The sequence below is a fragment of the Pecten maximus genome, unplaced genomic scaffold (genome assembly GCF_902652985.1).
Source record: "Pecten maximus unplaced genomic scaffold, xPecMax1.1, whole genome shotgun sequence".
Taxonomy (NCBI): Eukaryota; Metazoa; Mollusca; class Bivalvia; order Pectinida; family Pectinidae; genus Pecten; species Pecten maximus.
This window is the reverse complement of record NW_022979523.1, coordinates 315,985-330,397: the sequence shown is the minus strand read 5'-3', so window position 1 is coordinate 330,397 and position 14,413 is coordinate 315,985. Positions and strand designations below refer to the sequence as shown.

The following is a 14,413-nucleotide window of genomic DNA, read 5'->3' as shown; positions in this document are numbered from 1 at the left end:
ATGTAAACTGTTGGTTCTGTTCTAATTTTGTTGTTGATTTTATAGTGCGATTTATTAATAACGTACTTCTCCGAAGATACCCAGAAGAGCATTAAGCAAGTTAAGCAACTTCTTTTGTTTGGTGTCAATGACCACATTTGGATAAGTTGTTTACAGAGACGGGAAATATAACACCCCAAATTTAGTGGTCTTTTAACGTCAGTTTTAGATGACTTGCTAAAAGAACATCTGTTTTACATTATTTAGCATTTACACTTATAGATATTTAACCTCTTTTTGAGTTTGTTCATTAGTTGAACTATGTAAATACATTAACACTTGTTTTGAGCTTTAACTGTCTTTTTTTTTTATATAAGCATGTTCCACTTGAACATGTGGAAATATGAAAGTATCCTTATTTTTGCTTGTGCAGCAGTTTATGATGGCTATATTCTGTTTAAGCTTGTTCACAAATTACATTTGGAGAGAATTGTCTACAGAGATGTCATTGTAAGACGTCTGGATGTAACAGTCAGAACGGGGTCTGTCTCATACCGGGCTGTCAGGCTGGTTTCTCTGGTGCAACTTGCAGCCATGGTGAGTAACTGTTTAGGATTCTGAGTGATGCTCTATACGTGGTTTAGTTTCATTAGTAATTTACAGATATTAAACAACGTAACTAGTTCATTCATGTAATTTTTACAAGGATTTTTGTTTTGTCATTTACAATGTATACTGCTAATACTGATTATGACTACTTTCAATTCAATTTTATTTGCTTTTTTAAGTTTGGTAGTTCAAGTGATGTTTTGCCAAAAAAGTTCTTGTATGCTACAAATTGTATGTTGTATAGTTTTAACTTTTGTTTCATTTAAGATAAGTTCAAGATGTCATTTTATCACTATTTCTGTACACGTAGCTTGATCAAAAACTGAATATCTTCTTTTGTCAAAATATGATAACTCAGTTATTTCATGTTACGTAATATGATGACCATGCTAGTCTACCTGGTCAGTTTGTTACTGATCTCAGGCTCGCTTAACATCTGTTGTTAAGTGACATTTGTCACTAAAATATCTTCGAATTTATCTATGTTGAATTTAACATCGATATAAATGCTTTGTAAGCAGAAAGGTCCCACATTTTGTACGGAATACATCGGGTTTATTTTAGATATATTGTCATGTCAGAAAGATATAGTGAATTAGATTTCAAAATGAAACTGATCTAACTCCTATATCAACCACAATAACCGTTATCTTTATTTCCTATTCATTTCACATCCATATATTTTTGCTAAAAATGTTTGTTTCATGAATAAACTTTCAGCTTGTATAAACACAAGATTTGGTGAGAACTGTTCCAGCGTATGTCACTGCGATACACCAGGATGTGATTCCGTATCAGGTCACTGCATTGTACCCGGATGTGCTGCTGGCTGGAAGGGAGACACATGTAGCGAATGTAAAGATTATTCTTACTAATATTTATACATCAGCATAAATAAACAACCCTACTGTATTTGATCGTTGGTATCACCAGTATTGATTCCCTGCGTTAATATACACTCAATATGACATGGACTAGGAAATGAAGAAACTGTTTTTGTGATAATTATGTTAATCTATATTTATTTACCTGTAAGTCACGTTTTAGTTTATTTGAATAGTGGCAATGTTCTTGATATACACTTATACTTTAGTTTTTTTTTAAATCAAACGGAATACATGAATATGACTTCTTTATAGCCACAAAGGAGTGTTGTCATTTTGATATATTTTGCGCCCCCTCAATGATAAATGTAACTGTTTGAACTGATACAAATTCAATATTAGAGTAAAGAATAATATGTTTTGAAGTTTCTGTTAGACCTGAAAATGCACTATGTGACCCTCTTTAGAACACCACCCTTAAGCTCGCAGGACTCTGCAGGGCTAGCAAAATATACACTTTTATCCCCGTACGTAAAGTATTTGCGACCACAATTGCAATAAACGAGACGTTTAATTGTGTCAGTTTGACCTACCTATTCAAGTTTCTGACATTTTTGTCAACTGATTTATTTCTTTTAAATTTTCGACTTTTATTTAACATTTAAAAAAAAAAACATTAGCATTCTTACTCTAAAGAATGAATGTATATCAGCTCGAACACTGAGATTTGAATTTTACACCCAATGACGTTTGGCCACTGAGATTTCCACGAGACCAGAATAAATCGAAGGTTTTGAATAGCATAAAATACGTAGCTGACCTCAATGTATCTTCCTGTAAAGAATTTTGCTGTTCACTGAAGGCATACAGACCTAAATTGGCACCTCTTTCTTTGTTGTAAATGGTGCTTCAATTTAAATGACCGTATAGAGTAAAACTGTAGCTGGCTGCCAATCCTTAGAACAAATTTACTGACAAATCTATAATTTACTGTATATGTTGATATTTGTGTAATAAAAAATCTTCTCTTTCTGAGCAGATATCGAGTATATGACGTTACATAGACAGGCGAGATATATAAACAAGATATTTCCTTTTCATGATAAAACATCTAAAGACATGAAACTTTTCCTTTTTTATTAGCTTGCTCCGAAGGAGAATTTGGCAAGGGATGTAACATTCTATGTCAATGCGCTGAACCGGGATGTAACAGGGAGAATGGAATTTGCACAAACCTAAATAAAGGGTGTTTGGCTGGCTGGAATGGCACCACTTGTAGCCAAGGTAAAAAAGAGTCATGATGAAATCGTTATACTGTATCTTTATAATGAACAAACGATAGTGTAACATATCTTCTTAATTTATTCTAGAATGCGTTAGTCCGTATTTTGGAAACAATTGTGCCTCACAGTGTATATGTAGAACACATGGCTGTAATCATATTGATGGGACATGTACAGTACCCGGATGTCAGACTGGGTGGATGGGTACCTCATGCTCCACACGTAAGTACTAATTGCATAGACTAATTAGTTGTAGCATAGATATTGTATTGGATTGACTGGCGCACCAAAAAGCTCGTTGGTATATTACACTAGTCGCATAAATAATCGTATTACACGGGCAAATTGCGATTAAAAACAAAACTTGCTTGATTCCTTTATAATTCTTTGTTACTCCCAGATGCAAACACATATAATGTACAATCCTCGATACTCCTTGCGCTACGATCACATCCGTTTTGTTCACCTCTGAAATATGTCATTGGAAAAACGAAGGCTCCCAGGTCTACCACCTATCGGGAACTGTGAGTTACGTCCCTTGGGATTAATCAAAATGCGTGTAACAAAATGTGAAGGAAATGCAAACAAACATGGATTAATAGAAATATATATAATATGGTGCGCAGGGACCTCAAACACTAGAAATCGGTAATTCTGACATTAAGGAAGAGACATTTTAAACAAATTGTCATGCTACCCAATGCCTCATAATAGTTTGACGAGGCTGTCAAGACACGATATAGTTTTTGATTGATGTGCCATCGAGACAAATATCACACTTTCAAGCAAAAAAAAATTGTTAATTGTTAAATAGTTTCTGTACAATGCCAGATAAATTTTGCTTTTCCATGAAATCAGCAATTCAATTTCAGATACAATAAAGATTATAATCCTTAAATATATTTTTATATTTATATAGTACGCAATCACGCTGCATACACCTTAAAATATTGTATCGAAGAAATTGACATTGGGACCATTGCCCCTTGAACCCGGTGATTAATACACAAAGATAAAATTCATTATCTTCTATATGCACTGTATATTTGTAAAGCTATAAAGTTATTAGATTTTCATTATGCGTGCTGATTAACAGACACAAATGTCTAGGACTCCAGTTGGTTTATCCTTCACAAATCATCCCGTTGTAAGCTGTATCCTAGGACTTTCTGGTTATGACAAAAATTTCTAGGAAAAATGAAATTCATTGACGCTGATTATTATTGAGTTTCAGGTAAGATCATGTTAATTAGAAATATGTCACTGTCTGAGCTATAAGATACGACATAGGAATAAAAATAAATATTGTCATACAAGACAGTGCCGATAACGTTGTTCTATAATATATTTCTGTAAATTGCATTCTTTAACGGCACCTATAATCAACATTCAATCACAGTGATATCTTTGTTTATCCGTAATTAAATTACAGGCGATTACGCCCAATTTGATTAGTCACGTCTTTCCCCTGAAAAGACCAGTATATTTGCCACAACATATTGCAGGGGCAAAGACAGCGTATGTGGTGGTAACACTTAGATTATTGAGACCGTAATGTCATTCATAAGTTTGCCTATAACTTGCTGTCGATAAATGTCGATATAAAATTATGTAATTTTGTTAATTGTTTACCTAACGAAGATACTTTATAACAAATGAGATGTATAGTAATGTCTTACGATATAATGAATTCTTATCTTTACCCACAGAATGTACTGAGAACACTTTCGGAATGGATTGTCAATTCATTTGTCATTGCAAGACACCTGGTTGTAGCCGTTTCAATGGGACATGTACCTCGTCCGATGGTTGTAGCGATGGATACGTCAGTATCACGTGCAGTACAAAAGGTGAATTAAAAAAAATATATAATTTAAAAAAAAAATCAAATGTTAATCGGTCATTACGTGTAAAATGCTGCTTCAAGTGCATTAAATAAGATATTGATGCACAACATCTTACTGGTTAAGCGACCTCAAATACACTTGCATGAACAGAACAAAAATCGTAATGTTTTTCAATAAATTCATTATTTAATCATTTCCCCGTCAGTTATGTTTGTTTTCTCGACCGGATGTTACTGTTAGGTGTCCGACGTCCTTATCGGGATGTTTTCGTCGGTCCTCGTGTTCTCGCGTGGTCACGTGTCCGGCATGAAAGACTACACTAACACTTGGCCTGAACACCCGACTAACGTATTTCCCGTACAAACAAACGTGATACACTTGTTCAACGTACTAAGATCCGAGGGAAAATGCTGTACATTCTTCTCTTTATTTACGTACAGTTACATAACGGCGCTATAAACTGGTATTAATTGACAAAGTGCCGATTAATTGAGTACTTTTTAAAAATAATTTTGACGATGTTAGCCTTTTTCGTAGGAATGTACAGCACTTTTCGCTGTTCTCGTACAAATACCTTCACACTCTTATCTGTTTCATAATTATTGATTTTGGGTAGTCCGGTGCTCTAGGACAATTTATAGAGCATGTGTTAATGTTCATGCTTCAATATTGGAACTCTTCAGTGTTTTACGTACCGAAAGCGGCATAAAGTTTATAGACGAGTGCAATGGATCGTTATTAATTCATTTAATTATTTACAGATGACATAATGTATAGTTAGCAGTTTTCGGTTCTAAATGCCAGTTTGTAGATTCAACACTGTGGTAAAACCACCGTCCTCGACGTTGCCATGACAGCAGATCCAAGCAACGATCAAGAGTATACTGACAAAGTGAAAGTTGAAAGTATTGCGCGCAACATGCCGTCTTTTCTTAAAACAACATTTACACCTAATATTGTTGAGGTTATTTTACCATACCTAATCAATTGAAATATAGGAAAACTATCAAAAACACTAAAAAACACAAAATGAAGCCTTCGTGTCAGGCAGTGTAGACACAACGCGGCATCTGTAAACATTGTGACAAAATGGGACGCAAAATAAAACCACATGCGCTCCTACATAGGCATACATAATTGTCGATAGTTATATCAAAATCAGCATGCAAGATTTTAGTATCAGCATCAATGTTTGAATAAATCATTGAACGACTTTCCATATTACTCAATTAAAAATGATTTAAGAAAAAGGTCAAAAGAGAATCGACGTTTATCCATTTATAGATTAAAATCTGGTCAAACAAGCGCTCGCACTACCTCCTGTAGACACTTGTGACTATAACATCATGGTTCTTTTGTGCAATGTGTCTTATCTGCATAATCTTTATTTGTTCTCTTGAAACTTGCAGTTTATGGTTGTTTTGCCGAAATGAACAGGTAGCTTAACAAATTAAATGTCAAAAGCAAGACCCATGGATAGCCCTGACACATATGGACAATTGGTCAAGTTACTTCTATTTAATTGCAACAAAACATTGATTTTTAATTTGGATAAATACCACTTGATTTACTATTTACATGAACCTTAACTATATTAATATTTCAAACAAAACTATACAAATGTACTGCGACATGACTACTGTTGATATATAACCGATATAACGTACATACTACTCAGTCGTTAACTTGTTGAGATGACGGTAGTTTGTTTTGGTGATGTAATTCAGTCCGCAAACCAATTTGTTAATATATAAAACATAATGTTCTTAATCAAACCTATTCTTGATTCTTAGCATGATGTCTGTAATGTATCTTTTCATAAGAATGCAAACCGGGATTTTATGGAGTGAATTGTTCGAAGCAATGTCATTGCAAGGATGCTGGATGTCATTATATGACCGGAAACTGCTCGCCATCAGGATGTTTGCCGGGCTGGAGAGGAAATTCGTGTAGCGAAAGTGAGTATCATGCTGGATGGAGATATGTGTGGTGAACAAGTGTAAATTTAGATGAAAAGTAAGATTCATAAAATCGATCAAATGTTTAAGAATAGGCCATACTATCGCTCATGATCAACCGTGAAATAAGTTCCCTTTATTTGTATTTTGAAAATGAAGATGTTTTGGAAGAAAGGAAGTGATGTCAATATAGTGTTAGTGTTATAATCTAAAAAAAATTGTTCCATTCGTTGATTTTGTCTATTTAGTTGTTAAATCTTCCGATGATTGATCAAGACCGCTAGAGGACAGCATGTATACATATATGTTCCTTTTTTGCATGTATTTATGTTTCTTTTTGACATGAGGCTACATCTAAGTTTACCAGAATAACCGATATCGATTTTGCCTATTTATTTCATTATAGCTCGTAGTTAACAGGTCATTTTTTTATTTAATATAGAATAGTATAATTTGGGAGACTGAATGTTCCGACAGCTTTGGAAATACCTGAATCATCTATCAACACGACCGTTATCCTATCGAATGAACACTGGTGTATACATATCTTAATGTTACTTTATTTCAAGGTTGTGGCACTGGGAGGTTTGGTGAAACATGTTCCTTGATTTGTCCCGTGACGTGTAAAGACTTCTTGTGTCATCACGAAACCGGGCATTGCTTAGGTAAACGGTTATATATTACGAGAATAATAAAATCAGAAAGCAAATTAACACCTAATGGTATACATATATTTTTTTCTCTAACAAACTACTAACACTATATCTGGTACTTTAGAGTGTTCCAATTGTGACATTTTAACAGGATTTAACTGTAATGATTTTCTATATAGATTGCTACCCCGGAAAGTACGGAGTGGTGTGTGGTGCTGATTGTCCGGACACATGTACGAACAACACCTGTAATAAGGACGATGGACAGTGTCTAACCACTGGTGGGTACATGAGTAGATGATAATCGTGTATAGTTTGTCCATTGTAACCATGCTTTCAGTATAAGGTTTTAAATTAAAAAGAAACTGTACATGACAATCAACGATGAATAAAATATCGATATTAGTATAAATGACAGAACATAGCAGGAAAACATATAGCTATTGCATTCAAATCCAAATCTTCGAAAGGTTAGATACATTTTACATGTTCATTTATTAGATATTTTCTATTGTATATTTGAACGCTTTGCCTTAAAATGAAATGGGATATTTCAAGGGTTATTCAATAGCATGTAAAGTTAAAATTACGTATGCTTTCAATGGAAATGTTTATAAGGGTAAAGAGCCTTTGTTCGGTTGACTTTAATCATCTGTTGGCAACGCGTTTCTCTAGTCAAACAAGAGTCGTTTGGGAAACTTTATCTTTTGCACTTTTGTACGCAAATAATTGGCATGCAATAACCGCTTGATAATCATATTGTATTACAGTCGACCCAAACTTGTTTATAATAGCTGTTTTGGCTGTTGTATGTGGGCTGCTTTTAGCTGCATTGATCGCCTCAGTAATACGCCAGCACCGGTAAGTATTTAAGTTAAGTTAACGGCATAAACACTTTCATTATACAAGATTTAGCAAATATACCAAATATAAATGTTTGCTGTCACATCGGTATATATTTGGAAACAGCAAGTACTTTTGTAATGTCATCATTCTTGAGTTTAACAATCGCTTAAACGAAACATGTTATTTGATATTGTAACTATCTGTGAAGCATAAAAGATGCACAAACCTACCAATATTAGAACTTTCTTTGGTTGTTCAGAGGGCAATACAAATTACACATACTTATACTTTTATTTGTAGAAAAAGACAAAACATAAAGAAATCGTCAGATACAGGGACAGGTACGAAAGAAAAAGTGTTCAAACAAACACGACACGAAACAAATACTGATTTTTATATTTGTATTTTCTAACCGCCTAGTCCAAACGTTCAATAAAGCATAAACTTCTGACTGAAAATTATCATGTTTTAATGAAAGACATATTATGACAGTTTACGTTTGGTGATACTTCAGATTCTGCTTAATCTCTACTAATTTTTTGCATTTTTATACGCAACAACATTAGGATGTGGATAGGGGTAAACGTTCATTGTTTGTTTTAATCATTAATGTTTTGTTGCCATGGTAAGCAAGTCACTACACAGTGATTTCGGTCTTGTGTACTGGCTAACAGGTCATCGGTCCTTAGATCAATTATATTCAAACTTTGCCTTTTATTTAAGACATCAGGTATTTCAAAAACCGTTAGTATGGAAACCACGAAGGCTTCAAATTGGTCAATTGGGTTTGGTTTTATTTGTTAAACGTCCTATCAACAGATAAGGCCATTCAAGGACGGCCTCCCTCGCGTGCGATATGCATGCGTGAGGTAAGTGCGTATGTGTGTTTTGGGAGGTTGTGGTATGCTCGTGTTCAGTCTCCTTATGATAGCCCGGAACTATTTCCGATTTATAGTGCTACCTTACTGAAGCATACTGTCCAACATCAAGCAGAACGCCCCATCCGGTCACATTATACTGACAACGGGAGAACCAGTCGTCCCACTCTTAATATACCTAGCGCTAAGCAGGAGTATTAACTTTCATTTTTAAAGACTCTGGTATGTCTCCACCAAGGGACAGAACCCAAAGCCTTCCTCACAGGGGCGAACTGGTCATAATTAAGATATTGTTTCTGTAAATTGGTCTTATGTGAGGTGTAGTAGGTACTATAGTGGACCACAGGCTTAAGAATCTAAGTGTTCAAGGATATTCAGCAAAAACGAGGATTCAAATAATGAAAACAAATATCACAAGAAAGATCTTTTATAAAGGCACAGAACAACCACAAATTATACAACTTGCGCTTGATATCACTTTTCTCTCTATTATATAACTTTAACAATGTTATTATCTTTATTTGGTAAACAATTGATATTTATGACTCAAATGTGTATTATCCATTTGTATATTCTATATTCTTCTCATCCATGATTGCCTTTCAGAACAATCCAACCCGGACACCGGATATACATCTATTACTCATCGTCCAGAGGAGACTCCCCACGTCTATGAAATGGTTGTTACCTAAACCAAAGTTCACCAAATTCATCAGTGGATTCCAATCATTCAATATATGTGTACTATCTAATTTTACATACAGCCACAAACCCATGGTGTCAGTACAAACCAAGCCAGAAACAAGCTTCCGTTGTGTTGCCATATCAGATCGTGCCAAAATGTTTTCCTTGGCTGATATGCTTAAATCTGAATCAAGCTCTGCTGTCATGCGTCGACTCATACAGTAATATTTGGAAGTGTATATTTCATTTTCGGACATATGTGATACAATGCTTTCACATTAGTTTAAATCTGTTTTATCATCGTCTAAGTACGGCGTATCAGTGTGTGGGCTCATTTGTATTGAAATCGAGCTTTCCCAAACGAAAGTATGACTTATGTTACTTTGATGACGCTTTCTTATGACATTTTAAAAGTGTTTTTTTTAAACTTATTTTATCTCTAGCGTGGCTCGATATAGCAAAATGTACTAATACACCGCCTTATTATTGTGCGTGAATCAAATGTTGGTTACACAAGAAACGCATGATTTCCAATTGACAATACATACGCACTAACCACACGCATGCATGTCGCACGCACGGGAGACCGTCCTTAAATGATCTTAGCTGTTGATAAGACGTTAACAAATACAGCCAAACCAAACCTTTTCTTATTGATGTAACAGCTGAAGTGGTTCAGGAGACAGTTATCCAATAATATTTATAAAGAGACGGAAGATTAGAATCCTGGATGATTGAAACATCACTTCAGCTTTCTAGCCATCATTGTGGTGTCCTCAAAACACACATTTATCACATTTCATGACGACTCGGGGGGACGTACTTATTGGATGGACCAGTGATGTTACTAGGACATTACACAAAATAAATCAAACAACCGTTTGGTATATAAACTAGTATAGGCAAATATTGGCTCAGTTTAGACGAGTGCTTCAATGTCGAATTTCGTGAGTTTAAGTAATTTATAGATACCTACATATACTATGTGTTGAAGGATACTGCAGTAACTAAAGCAATGCTACACACATACAACTTGTACCATTGAAATAATGTAAAGGTACATCTAGGTGGAACACATGCTTTCTGAATAATTGGACCGGTGTGAACTAACTTGTATCATCATTGCTGGAATAGCATGCACATGTCATTGTCATATGATTCTAGAAATTAACAATGACTATTTAGCTAAGCCTCTCGGAAAGAATCTGTATTAGAAATGTGTTAAATGTGTTTTTCACAGTTCCATAAAAAGTGATGTTTCAAGTGAAATGGGCTGGTTACATATATCGGATGCCTAACCTTCAGTAGGGAATTTTAATTTAAACCAGGTGCCTCCTTCGACCACCAAACCCGCCTAGTGAGCGTGTTAAACATTTTATATTTACAATGCCTTCAGACACTACCTTGTAAATATATGTATATCTAAAATTGTGCTGTTCTTTTTTTACTTTTTGTACCTTGTAAATGTATATATATATATATATATCCAAAATTTTGTTGTACTCATTTGAGTAGTCAGAAAACTGTATGTAGTATAATGAAATATCCAGTTTTCACATGATTGTTGAGATTTCCTGGTTAATAAACATAACAATCTATTGCAAATTCAAGGTAGCATGTATTTATTTACCTTAATATCTCGCGCCGAGTATTCTACCAAATTAAAAAAAAACAAGTACTACGGAGTAAATAAAATGTTCATTTTATTTTATACAGCCACAATATACATATCATGTTTGTTAATTTATTTTATCGTAGTTTTCTTTGGTCACATGGGTAGCAAAATACCAAGTTATTCAGCTTACACATAATCGAAAGAACAGCTTGTACAAGACCTGTCTTATGCTAGGCGTTTTCATCTCGCACACAAAGCTGAAGAAATATAATTTCAACTTAGGTAACGAAGTTTTCAAGTGTCACTTCAAATTCAGGATTAGAGCATATGAGATATCATACCTGTTACATTTGGCTAAGATCACGTCATCGAAAATGATACGACACGACTTTGATCTACATTATCAATTTCCGATTTTTTTCTGTTTCTTTGTCGGCCAAGATGTACTTTTTAGCTCACCTGGTCCGAAGGACAAAGGTGAGCTTATGCCATACCGTTGCGCCCGTCGTCCGTCCGTCCGTCCGTCCGTCAACAATTGACTTCTTCTTCATAACCACACATCAGAATTTGACCAAATTTGGTCAGAAGCATCCCTATGGGTAGGGGACTCAGAATTGTACAAATCATGGGGCTGACTCCCTGGCCGGCCTCTGGGGCGGGGCCAAAAGGGGTCATTTTTGCGCTATTGATATAAACGACTTCTTCTCTGAAACCAAGCAATGGCTATCACTCATATTTGCCTGGTAGCATCACTATGGGGTGGGGATTCAAAATTGTACAAATGATGGGGCTGACCCCCCAGGGGCCTGAGGGGCGGGGCCAAATGTTGTCAATCTGGCTATATTGATATTAACGACTTCTTCTCTGAAACCAATCAATGGCTATCGCTCATATTTGCCTGGTAGCATCATTATGGGGTGGGGATTCAAAATTGTACAAATGATGGGGCTGACCCCCCAGGGGCCTGAGGGGTGGGGCCGAATGTGGTCAATTTGGCTATATTGATATGAACAACTTCTTCTCTGAAACCGAGCAATGCCTGTCACTCATATTTGCCTTGTAGCATCACTATGGGGTTGGGATTTAAAATTGTACAAATGATGGGACTGACCCCCCAGGGGCGTGAAGGGCGGGGCCAAATGTGGTCAATCAGGCTATATTCATATAATTGACTTCTTCTCTGGAACCAAACAATGTATATCTCTCATATTTTACTGGTAGCATCACCTTGGGGTAGGAATTTGAAATTGTACAAATGACGGGGCTGACCCCCTGGGGTGTGAGGGGTGGGGCCAAAAGGGGTCAGTTTTACAGAATTGATATAAACGACTTCTGCTCTGAAACTAAGCAATGGATATCACTCATATTTACCTGGTAGCATCCCTATGGAGTGGGGATTCAAAATTGTACAAATGGTGGGGCTGACCCCCAAGGGGTCTGAGGGGCGGGGCCAAAAGGGGTCAATTTGGCTCTCTTAATATAAACGACTTCTTCACTGAAACCAAGCGATGGATATCACTCATATTTGCCTGGTAGCATCACTATGGGGTGGGGATTAAAAATTGTACAAATGATGGAGCTGACCCCCCGGGGGCCTGAGGGGTGGGGCCAAATGTGGTCAATTGGGCTATATTGATATTAGCGAATTCTTCTCTGAAACTGATCTTTTGCCTGGTAGCATCACTATTGGGTGGGCCTTCAAAATTGAACAAATGGTGAGGCTGACCCCCCGGGGGCCTGAGGGGCGGGGCCAAGAGGAGTCAATTTGGCTGAATTGATATGAACAACTTCTTCTCTGAAACTAAGCAAGGGATATCGCTCATATTTGTCTCGTAGCATCCTTTTGGGTAGGGATTCAAAAATGTTATAAAGGAAGGAACTGACCCCCACTCCCCCCGGGGTGCAGAAGGCGGGGTCAAAAGGAGTCAGCTGGTTTAAACAACTTCTTTTCTGAAACTAAGCAATGGATATCACTCACATTTGTGTGATAGCATCCCTATGGGGTTGTGCCAAATGTGAATTTCATTTCATGGATTAATGCATTTTTTGACATCAAATCCTCATTTTCCCATATAAAGTGCCTATGATATATTGACATAGCAATACCAGTGACAAATATACTTTATCATCATTCTTGTTTCATATCTCATGAAATCCAGGTGAGCGATACAGGCCCTCTGGGCCTCTTGTTACTATATAATTATATATATAGCCTTACCTGTAGGTATATCGCAAGCTTGTACCAAAGAAAACTTATGTTTTATAAAAGTAATGTCGATTACATATATACAGATGTTGTACCGACGAATTTTTATATATAATAGTTGATACAATAGTCGTTTTCTAGATATTTGGATTTAATCCATGTACCATTGTATTACTATATGTACATATTCGCTTATATGGCACTCCGATAAAATACACTGTACTTTAATTATGATTGAGTGTTAGGACATCCAATCTGAATCTAACACACCTTGATGTATAGAGGAAGATCAGATATGCACAATTGTACATGAAACATCAGCGATTCTATATTTAAATCCGATCAAACATCCAAACAATAATGTATCTTTGGAAAGTAAAATCTCGATCTATGGATATACTGCAAATATAAATTATAACCTCCCTTTAACAAGTAACTGCGTATCAATTCTGATATGGCATGTCTTTTAATATCAACCAATCTCTGTAAATATGTTTATCATCATTTCTTTATATACGTTGTCAGCTTTAAATATGTTATATATACCTAATTTTCAACTCACCTGTTTATAACTGGAAAATATTTATACATGTTAAATCTGCTATATGATTAGTAGGTATGTTTTTTGTAGATAAGCCTGGACTGGAAACGAAATAAACTTGTATTTTATCACTTAAGACCAATTTCATTTTGCTGTTTTTAGAGATCGTTCTTGAATATACGTTTCCGTTTTTTAAATCAGTTTCTTAGAGTGGCATAAAACACATACAGATCATACACTGACTTGCATGATTATAATAGAGATGAGTTTTTACATAAATAGCCTACATGATTATGAGAATAGCTATAGGTTAGTTGTTATATACAGAGTATACACGGTCTTACATATTATGAACATAGCTAGAGTTAAGTTGTTACAGAGTATACACCCTTTTAGCTGAAAATAATTATAGCTAGGGTAGTTTCACTTTGATATAATCACATTTTTAAATAGGAGTTTATATCAAATCAAATATACGCCCTCTGTTTTA

General features: G+C 35.6%; 1 protein-coding gene and 1 long non-coding RNA gene across 2 annotated transcripts; both read left to right on the top strand.

The window, feature by feature from the left end:
- The first annotated feature begins 372 nt into the window (after positions 1 to 372).
- Positions 373 to 7,454, top strand: LOC117318798 (multiple epidermal growth factor-like domains protein 10). The gene is made up of 7 exons (XM_033873753.1): positions 373 to 388; positions 2,556 to 2,696; positions 2,783 to 2,917; positions 4,405 to 4,545; positions 6,366 to 6,500; positions 7,070 to 7,165; positions 7,333 to 7,454. The coding sequence occupies exons 1-7, from the start codon at positions 373 to 375 to the stop codon at positions 7,452 to 7,454; spliced, it is 786 nt and encodes a 261-aa protein (XP_033729644.1).
- Positions 7,455 to 7,933: 479 nt separating this feature from the next.
- LOC117318812 lies at positions 7,934 to 11,600 on the top strand. Its single transcript, XR_004530460.1, has 3 exons — positions 7,934 to 8,014; positions 8,300 to 8,340; positions 9,484 to 11,600. It is a non-coding gene; the product is annotated as an uncharacterized LOC117318812 (long non-coding RNA).
- The last annotated feature ends 2,813 nt before the right edge of the window (positions 11,601 to 14,413 follow it).

Excerpts from the sequence above, each read along its gene's own strand:
- LOC117318798 (XM_033873753.1), top strand. Across the intron at positions 2,918-4,404 it reads GGGTACCTCATGCTCCACAC|AATGTACTGAGAACACTTTC; the intron begins GTAAGTACTAAT and ends CTTTACCCACAG. Across the intron at positions 6,501-7,069 it reads AGGAAATTCGTGTAGCGAAA|GTTGTGGCACTGGGAGGTTT; the intron begins GTGAGTATCATG and ends CTTTATTTCAAG.